Source organism: Triticum urartu, chromosome 1 (assembly GCF_003073215.2).
Source record: "Triticum urartu cultivar G1812 chromosome 1, Tu2.1, whole genome shotgun sequence".
In the NCBI taxonomy this organism is placed as follows: domain Eukaryota; kingdom Viridiplantae; phylum Streptophyta; class Magnoliopsida; order Poales; family Poaceae; genus Triticum; species Triticum urartu.
This window is the reverse complement of record NC_053022.1, coordinates 567,472,510-567,482,783: the sequence shown is the minus strand read 5'-3', so window position 1 is coordinate 567,482,783 and position 10,274 is coordinate 567,472,510. Positions and strand designations below refer to the sequence as shown.

Genomic DNA, 10,274 nt, shown 5'->3' with positions numbered 1-10,274 from the left:
CATGGTGATGCATAGCAACGAGAGGGGGAGAGTGTGATCTACGTACCCTTGTAGATTGAAAATTCATGTCCACTCCTCAAACTTTCTTTTCTCCTTGTGTGTATGATTCCTACGTTTTCCTCATGACATCCAAGTGATAGTTCTGCAGCCTTTCACGATTTTAATTTCTTTAAGAATCTATGATACATGCTATTTTTAATTTTTGTATTTTTCTTGTTCCTGCATTTTGAATTCATGTATTCCAAACATGACCGCGGGCATGTCAGCTGACACATCAACGGCTGGCTCGGGCTAGGCTCTTGCTAAGAGTGTCTCCACCAATTGACTAAACTGAGGATCATCATTTTATTTTTAAATGCCAAACTGATCATCAATCGGCAACCTAAGACATTTTTTAATTTTCTTAGACATGAATAGTAGGTGATTTAGCTACTGTGCATTAATTCAAAAACATATGTTACAACATTTTGATTAAATTTACAGGAATTCTTTACAAAAATCATTTCTAGATCCGCTCTCAAGGCATGTTCTTCCTAGCAGGCCGCAGAGGCGGTTCCTAGGCGAGGAGGCGACGAACGTGGCCGGGATGTAATGGCGGCGACGGGTGTGGAGGCGGTGGTCAATTTAGCTAGTTCCAGGGCCATCGGAGGGTTAGGGCTTGGGTGTGAGCCACTTACGCCATCTTCAAGGTTGGGTGGTTCTATTTCAGACGAAATGAGAAGACAGCGCAGAGCAAGGCGATGGCGGCCTTGATGGTGGCAAATATGCTGATTCTAGTGACAACAAGTGAGAATAAAGTGTGACAAAGGGTGACGGGACAACGACGTGGAATAGTTTGGCCACGCTGAGAGGCAGGCTGGCAGTGAGAGGAAGGTCGGGCGCGCACCTATATTTTCTGAAAAATGGTGTTGCTAGAGCAAAACTGGGATAGAGGGATGTGTTATGGGGGATGAGAAGCTATATGTTTTAGGGATTAATGGTTTGAGGGATCTACTAGACGAGTCTTAATTCCCAAAACCAGAATTTTTTTTCCCCAACTATAACTTTTCGGGGATCTTCTAGAGATGCTCCTAGTACATAGATGAGATTGTCAATTGGCTTCTTGCCCGGTCCATCGAATATGGAATCCTTGGAAGATTGGGAGAAAGGTGCCCTGATGAGGAGTCCTCAACCAATCGGTCATCACCATGTTGCCATGTAGACAAAACTGAGTGATAATTAGTTTCAACAACTATTATGGGCAGACCATTAGCAACCGCCATCAACATAGCATATCGACAAGCTGCAAGCTCAATAACGAATGGGCCATAAAATCCCAGGTACCAGCAATACTGGCTCATCTGGAAGGGCCCTTCATGGTCCCGCACTACAATGCTCGCGCTAGCACACCCATTCATACCATCCATAGCTTCAGCATCGGGCGAGATAAAGACATTACAAGAATCCGGAAACCCAACTTGTAGTGCTGAAGTTTTAATTCAAAACCCATGACTAAAGGAGTAGCTCGTGACTCTACTCGACTTGACTCAAACTCGATGACCAAGGAGTCGAGCCGAGTTTTAATTTGAACTCGTTAACAAAACAAGTTTAACAAGTTGAGCTAAGGAGTTACTCATTTAGCTCATTAACAGATATGTATCAATATTGTTGTAGACGATTGTGATATGTGGAGTGTACCAAGTTTTCCTTAAGTGTAAATTGGAATGTTGGGATTTGTGAAGAAGTATGTGTCAGCGATTATACTGTTTAGATAACATACATAATATGTATAATTTGATACTCACGTCTATAATGAGCTAGCTTGCGAGTTGCATGAGTCGAGCCGAGTCTGAATCTGAGCTTGTTATGTTTAGTCGAGCCAAGTTAACTCGTTATCTTAATGAGGTATAACAAGTGAAGCCGAGCTGGCTAGACTAGACTTGAATTCCACCCCTACCAACTTGTAAGTCCAGAATAGACTGAGTCTTTACTTTTCATTATACATTCTGATATAGAAAAACAATATCGAACTTCGGAAAGAGAACGGGGGAGCATAACCATATGTTGATACTCTACAACGGACTATATACAAGTGGTAACGCCTTTAAAGTTGATTTGAATGTACTCAAATGCCTCAAACTGGGACCTTGGACTGCGTCGGACATTGACTCCAGTAGAGTTAGTTGACTGGCAACCTCTCACTGCCCCTCCTCCTACGCTCTCGGAGACCCCTGACCAGATTTTTTGCCCCACTTGTCTTCTGGAAAATTTTCCATTAACTCACCAAGTGGTGGCCACGTCCTCGCTATAAGGGCCTGTAGCTGAATCAGAATCTTCCTTTGGTAGGCCATCACATGTAAGCTTCTGGCTAGTGATCAAATACTTAAGCGACATGGGCATGCTTGCGCGGCTTTCTCTCTTTGTGGCGAGATCGACATCACGGAGGACATCCTCTTTAATTGTGTGCTAGCTAGTCTTGGATGGAGCAGCGTTCGATCATGGTTGAGCATCTCCTGGAACCTGACTAATGTGGAGGATATTCTTTCTATCCTTGAAATTACTCCGGACACTTAGCTAGGGTGTTTTGGATTGCTTTTACTGCTCTTGGGTGGTCTTTGTGGACAGTGGACTACTCATAACAAATTTACGATTGAGCATTTTTTCCAAACTTTCCTGCTCACTGTTTGTTTAAAATGGTTGCCTTTATTCAATAGTGGAGCCCTCTCACTAAAGCCGTTGATGTTGATGCTGTCATGTTGATGATTTCCAAAATCCGCACCTCCGCTATCACTCTATCTACCCCATGACCCTCTATGGAGAATCATTGCTAAGTTTCTGTGTTTATTGTCGGGCATGCGCGTCCTTTTGCTTCACCTATTAGGATCTGTACCTAGCTTGTTTGTTATGAACTGTTTTATCTCTTTCCCTGATGAACCTTGTTCTGGACCTTGCCGTGATGGCGTTATTTATAAAGTCGGGCTCCTACCTTTACTCTAAAAAATGGAACACGGTGGCTCAACATGTTTATCTATACATAGCAACACACATGTGTTCAGTGAGTCAATAAAAACACCCTTTACCAGGAAAACATGTTTTCATCGAGTGCACCACAATCTTATTTAGTTATTGACTCAATAAACCCTCCTCAGAGAGTTGACACCTTTAATTGTCAACCCAAGAACATGTAAATTGTGCTAAGTTGACGTGATTCCCAAGTTGTTGCTAGCCTTCTTGGCATAGAACGCCGGCCTAGATGGGGCAGATAGAGACACAGTATCACTTCCGAGCATCATGACCACAGACGACATAAGCGGTCGATCAGCCGGGTTTTCTTGAACACACAGAAGCCCTATATGGATGCATCTTAGCACGCCGCTCTCTGAGAAGCTAGCGTTCATGCTCGGATCCATCATGTCCAACACCGTTCTTGCCATCCAACGCTCCCATATCTGCACCATTTTTAGTAGCCATGAGCTTAAAAGTCTAAGTGCAGGTTTTCGCCCGGTTTTTCTATAATTAACCGGAATAAATTTTTTGCCTCGTTAGAAAAAACGGCGGCCTACTAAGTGGTAACACGTTGTTGTCTAGTAATAATGGTGATTAGATATTCAAACAGCAAGCACATACCGCATTCAGAAGATCTTGAGATTCCTTAGAATTACTGTAGTCATTGTTCTTCTTCCCCGTTACAATCTCAAGAACCATGACGCCGAAGCTGAATGAATCAGATTTCACAGAGTAGTTCCCACGCATCACGTACTCTGGCGCCATATATCCGCTATAAGAATGTGATGAGGTACGTCATATTTAGTCACTTACCACTAGATGATTAAGCAACATACCACTTGGATTAGCCTGATATAAGTCTTATGGTACTTACTATGAGCCGATAACACGGTTCGTTATTCCATGGGTCTGGTCTTGCGCAAAAAGTCTCGCAATTCCAAAATCTGATATCTTCGGATTCATATCTTTATCAAGCAAGATGTTGCTAGCTTTGAGATCACGATGGACCACTCTGAGCTGGGAGTCTTCATGGAGGTATTGCAGTCCTCGAGCAACTCCATTAATAATCTTGTACCTCTTTTCCCAATCCAGTTCTACATGTTTCTCAGAATCTGCTTTTCATTATTAAAGTAAATGGATATAGAATATATTAATGTATAATATGGAGAGAGAAGGAGGCCATAATTGACTTTGAGCATGATTCAATGGCAAGTACCAAAAAGGAAGAGGTCGAGGCTTCGGTTAGGAACAAACTCGTAGACAAGCAACCTCTCTTGTTGCTCCAAGCAGACGCCAAGAAGTGTTACAAGGTTCTTGTGCCTAAGCTTTGCAACCAAAGAGAGTTCATTTTTGAGCTCCTCAACTCCTTGTGTTGAGCTCTTCGATAGTCTCTTCACTGCTATTTCGTCGCCATCTGGAAGAATACCCTAAAAGATCAAACCAGAGTTAAGCTCAATTAACGAACTCTCAATATAGTTGGCGATTTCAGTAGAGAAATGTCTATTTAGCACCTTGTACACCGCGCCAAATCCGCCATCACCAAGCTTGTTGCTATCTGCAAAATCCCCGGTTGCAACCCGCAAGGTTGAAATGTCAATCAACATCGAGTCTACATTTTCATTGTCCTCCTCGTCAGCGAAATAACTGGGATCTGTTTAATGGTCGATATCAGAGTCACAACGAGTATAGATAACCTACGTCGCTTTGGGTCCTTTCAAAACTTTCCCGTTGTAAACTGGTGAATTTTGAACATACCTGACTGTTTTGCTTTTGATAGTGGCCGCTTCCTTCTCCAGAAAAAGAAGCAAGCCACAAGGTTTATGGCAGCTAGAGTAGGCAGCAGAATAATAAGAACCATGCCAGGGACACTGTATTTTCTCCCTGTGAATTGAGCAATGTACAAGAAAAATGTCAGCTCAAATGGAAAAGATGTTTTAGAAAAATGATTTTTTTTCATATTTCACTCTAAATTTGGATTGGTATCTCACTTGGTTTGTATATTTAAACCTTTTTTTTTCTCTAGGCCCTCTAACTCGACAGTATTTTCCATATGGCTCCTTGTTGTTAGAAGGTAGGTACAGAAAAGTTATTAGCGTGCTTCAAAATTTGGCAAAGTTTGACACTGAATGGTTTGTTGTCAATCACTGTGCTAAATCGTTGGCAAGGCAAATGTTAGCATGGTACGGTGAAAATTAAAGCTTACCTCGTGTGGATGCCGCCGCCGCCGGCGGCGACGTCAAAACCGTTGGTACCGCAGCAGGCGCAGGCGCTGGTGCTTCCGTGCTCGGTGCTGGTGCTGGCAGGCGCACCATGACAGGGCCATCAAAGAAGGAATAGGTCTGGTACCGGAAGCTGCACCTGACCTGCAGAGCTCTGGCTCCTGTACTGTCCACGAAATACTCCGGCAACAGCACCATGTTCTTGGCGAGGCACTGCCGGCACTGAACCGCGGTCAGGTCTGGCGTGCACTGCGCCCAGCTGTAGATCTTGGGGAACTCCCGGTCGAAGTCGGCCTCCCCGGAGGCGTACCGCCGCGTGGAGTTGTACGCAGCGTAGTCCGCGGTGGCGTTCACGAGCCTGGCCACGAGGCTGTTGAACTGGCTCTTCTCCGACGTGACATTTGTGTACTCCCAGAACCTATACGTCCGCGCCGCCACCGGCGCGGGGTCCCGGGAGGCGTTGGAGTAGTGGAGCGTGCAGGAGTCGTAGTACATGGTGGCCACCTTGCTGTAGTCGCAGACGTTGGGCAGGTCCCGGAAGGCCTGGGCCAGGCAGCTGAGGCAGGACGTGGCGTTGGCGTCGCCACGACAGAGCGCGAGGGCCCAGACCTTGTCCGGGGTGGCGCCGGCCTCGGCGGTGGCGAAGAGGTCTGGGGACGCCGAGGCGTTCTTGGGGAGGGAGGCGGCGAGGAGGTTGATGTTGGCCAGGTACTTGCTGCCGGCCGCGAATTGGCCGTCGACGCAATCCTGCCACGGGTATCCCGCGGCGCCGGGCGCGAGCAGGGCGGCGACGGCGACGACGGCCGCGGACACGACGAGCCGGTGAGATATCATCCTCGGCCTTGTGGCGGGCATGGTGGAGCGAGCAAGATGTTGGAACGTATGTTTTGCAGACGGGGGGATTAAACTTGGTAGTGCCTAGTGCCTGCCTAGTGCACGTCCTTGTCGACGACCATGGCAACTGGCAACGCAAGTCCTTGTCCGTTTTCTGCAACTAGCATTCACGTCCCCATCGCCTGTGACTGAGAAGTACTTTTAGTTTTAGTGTAAAAAAAACCCTCTTATATTATCCGACGGCGAGAGTAGCGATCTTCCGTCAATGAAAGGAGAAAACTGAACGGGTGAACCTTCTCCATTCCATTGAATGTAGTCGCAAAAGGTGGCTTGGAGTTCAGTTGAATTGAAGGGATTTTACCAGTTTGGATGCGCATGACTCATCATTCCGCAAAGCCGTGGAGTGGAATGCTTCAAGCAAACCAAACCGTACGTACGTGCGTCGAGTCAAAGTTTATGCTACCTATCTACTATTTATCTATCTATCTATCTATCTATCTATCTATTATTATTATTGTTGTTGTTGTTGTTGTTGTTGTTAAATTATCTCAGTCGTTAGTTTTAACTATTGACGGCTGAGATTTAAAATATGTAGCGTTACATACAAATACTCTTATCAAATATTATCATGCACAAACAGTTTGACATGTCTCCTCCAAAAAAAAGATTGACACGACTCGTATGCCTTCCCTTTAGAAAAAGGTGTACGAGACAATCATCCATAAGCATAACTTTGGTATTGCAAAATACAGCAGGCAACAACTCCCATGTGAGAGTCCCAACACCCCACCAAAAGAGTCCGAGAACAAAAAGAAAGTCCAAGCACAATACACATCATCATCTGGACTCCCTTTTCGTGTTAAAAAAAGATTTTTTTTTTTATTTTGAGGATCATGGATTCTTTCTTTAGTTAGTGCTTCATGTTGGGATAAAATATCCTCTACCAGATTAAAAAAGAAAAAAAATGTGTATGTACACAGCAAAAACTGTGGGGCCATATTTTTTGGCAAAATACTTTTGTTTAAAGTAGTAAAGGTGTTACCAGTAATAAATCATGCATGGACAACTCAGACTAGAAATACATGGACATCTCTTAGTGCAAATAATTAATATTTACATTCTCGCATTTTTTTAGTAAATAATGAATCATGATGTATGTTCTTTTTTTTTGTGATGGATCATGTATGTTCTAATTACAATGATTGAAATTCAATATTCCACGGAAAGAATTAAGGCATGCAAATTCTTCAGTACAAAGTAGCATTCTTCATGAAAAAAATAGCCTTGAGAAGGACACGGGAAAGCATATACATTGTACATACATAAGATAAATACCCCATACTGTTGTGAATATGAGGCGCATAAGTAAACATATTGTCAATGTCTTAAAAGTTTGACCACTATATGATATGAAGAAGTATAGTGATTGGACATGTAAAATCAACTTTCATTTTCATACGTTTATATATGCCGTGCACCATTTTACTATTTTTTATGTATCATAAATAAATATGGCGGCTAAAATTATGAACTGGAAATTGTAAATAATCAACCGTGCCATATGTTTTGGAGCAGATATAACACTATATAACTCTATAATTAAATGGAGCAGATCGACACGTACACCATCATGAAAGAGTCACAAAACTCTAGACAAAACTATGAATATCTCGATCATTTGTGCTCAATGACTTTGGTTTATAGTAGTAATTGAGTTCAAGGAGACTAATGGAGTGATAAGTGAATACCCACTTTTAGACCATCGAACAAAAGCTCGGTAGTTATTTCCTTCAGTCGTCCTGCCCAACTATTTGGGCCAAGCTCCGCCACTCCCTCCTAGTCAGAGCTCCATGCAAAGGATCGAGCCAAACAATGGGTGCAAAAATACAAGGATGAGTCTTTCTAACAAAATCAACACCACGTCAGGAACAAGCGCAAGATTTCCACACTTCTCAAGAGCACGCAAGGAGATGAGGGGGGAGGTACTTACTAGATTCAGGGCAACTTCTTTCCGGCATAGAAGTTGATCTTCATGCTTCCCCTCGAAGTGGAGCATGGCGATGCCCTCCCATGACAGAGGTACCGATGACTTTAGTTCTGCCGTCACCCATACCAAGGTCTCCTCGAAGGATGGGTGCCCCTTCGCAAACAATCTCCCTCGCTCCTTCACCATAGTTCGAGAGAGCGCCAGATTTGCCCTCTCTTTGGCTTCGTACTCCACCTCTCTTTGTTTTGCTTGACGAATCCGGTATACCCTCGATGATAGCGGGATTTGTTACTACCAACTATGATGCATGGGTAATTAGATCAGTTTGTCTAATTCACATCTAGATGTTTTTAAAGATGTCACATCTAAGCTCCCACAAATATAAAATGCATCAACAAGAAACAAAAAAAAAACTAAGACAAAAAAATAGATCACAAACAGAGTGGACATCAGCTTAGATCTAGATATGTCCTAGACAGACCCTAATTAGATACGTACCAGATACGTGATACAAAGACACATCTGATACGTCATTTTTTAAAAAAAAAATAGGATACATGGGTACGTTTATGATATAAATGAGACACATATCACCATACAAAAAATATTTAAAATGCGAAAATAAGGAGTTTTGATGAGAAGCATATCTTTTTTATTCAAGTGATGAAGTCTTTCAGCTAATACTCCAAGTTTCATTTTGATCATATGAGATTCTAAATGGAAATATGGCATCAAAACAGAGTAAGTTAGTTAGTTGTAAATACAAATAAAATTAAGAAATAGTTAGATACATCATGCTTTTCCTTATCAAAAATGTGTCACAGCAGTATCCCACGTGTATCAAATATTAGTTTATTAAAAAATGCAAATCAAGGAATACGTGTCGAACTGTATCGAGGCAGTATTAAAGTATCAGGGCAGTATCCGTCATTCATTTTGAACTATATGCGCAATGTAGCCTGCCAGTCCTCCCCCATCTTTTTTTTGTAGAAAGTATGCTTGTATTCAAATCAGGAAATAATACAAAGTTCATAACCTGCACAAGGACACCCTAACAGAATAATAAAGAGCACTAAAACAACCAGTGAAACACGAAGATGTTTATGTGTCATCAACCATGAACCTTGTGAGAACAAACCTGCAACACAAGAATCTACACCCATACCCAAGCAAGTCATCATCTTCAACCACAACATAATTGCCGCCACGCTGGTCCTCCTTTTTTTGCTCTGACGCCGAAAAGACAAGGACACAAAAGTGCAGCCAACACGCATGCAACAGCCTTCACCATATGTGGCTTTGAGTACCGCTAGATGTAGCCCTTCCATATGAAAGTGAACTAGGATCTGGTTCCGGCGCCGCGGCAGGGCCAATCGCCCAGGCCAAGCAGGACATCCCTCTAGCAGAAATACGAAGAAGGAGGGAGAACAACATCAAAAAAAATCATACCGACGAGGAGGAATAATAATCTCCATCTCCACACAACCACATCCCATCCGATGACCAACCCAACTAGTGTCGGTTGATCTCCAGACACCATAGCCCGCAACCTCAACGAGTTCTGGGGATCCCCCACCCCATTGGCTCCTAGACCAAGGCAAGAGCCCCGTCTGACTACGAATGGAGCATAGAAAAACTTATTCAGGCACGACGCCATGATGGCTTCAGCAACTCCCTCAACCCTAACCAAACTGAGAACACACGCGACCCATAGATCTGAGGTTCCCCCTCCCTCCGACCGCCAGAGCGGCCGACGAAGGCAGAGGGAACTAGCGGCGGCGTCGACGACATGCAAAGGGGCCCGCTCGCCTCCTGTTTGCCTGGCTCGGGCCCTCGTCTCATGTACCAACTGCCTGATCCTCCCACATCTGCATGTGACGGATCCCGGCAAGCTGCTCCCCCACGTGACCCGCCGCATTGGTTTGAATCGCCCATGCCCCTGGATTTGATCTCAATCTAGATCCCCCTCTACGTGATCTTCCGTCAGTAGAGGGGGGGATCAGGACATGCCATGGCTTTCTCTCTCGGAGTGACGAGGGAGATAGGACACCGTGATGAGGCGCCGACATCCGCGCCGGCAGGGACGGGTTGGCCACACTGACGAGAGCTGTCATGCGGGTCCCAATCTTGTGCGCACTCCTGATGCCCTGTTGGATAGGGCTGATGACTCGTCCACTTGCCAGTCATGATACCACACACCCAAAATTGCGGCCTGCGGGCGGCCAATCAACTTTGACTCCTTTGGATTG

General features: G+C 44.4%; 1 protein-coding gene across 2 annotated transcripts; it reads right to left on the bottom strand.

Annotated features, from left to right (window-relative positions):
* Positions 1-3,034: 3,034 nt before the first annotated feature.
* LOC125531225 (cysteine-rich receptor-like protein kinase 6) lies at positions 3,035-6,106 on the bottom strand. Of its 2 annotated transcripts, none has more exons than XM_048695635.1 (7): positions 5,189-6,106; positions 4,741-4,866; positions 4,497-4,636; positions 4,202-4,412; positions 3,860-4,100; positions 3,607-3,757; positions 3,035-3,428 (listed from the first exon to the last, which is right to left on the bottom strand). In XM_048695635.1, exons 1-7 carry the CDS (start codon positions 6,057-6,059, stop codon positions 3,174-3,176), a joined length of 1,995 nt encoding a protein of 664 aa, XP_048551592.1. In that variant the 5' UTR covers positions 6,060-6,106; the 3' UTR covers positions 3,035-3,173. The 2 variants fall into 2 exon arrangements, with proteins under 2 accessions (XP_048551592.1, XP_048551600.1); XM_048695643.1 differs by having other exon boundaries at positions 3,860-4,097; positions 5,189-6,105.
* Positions 6,107-10,274: the final 4,168 nt, after the last annotated feature.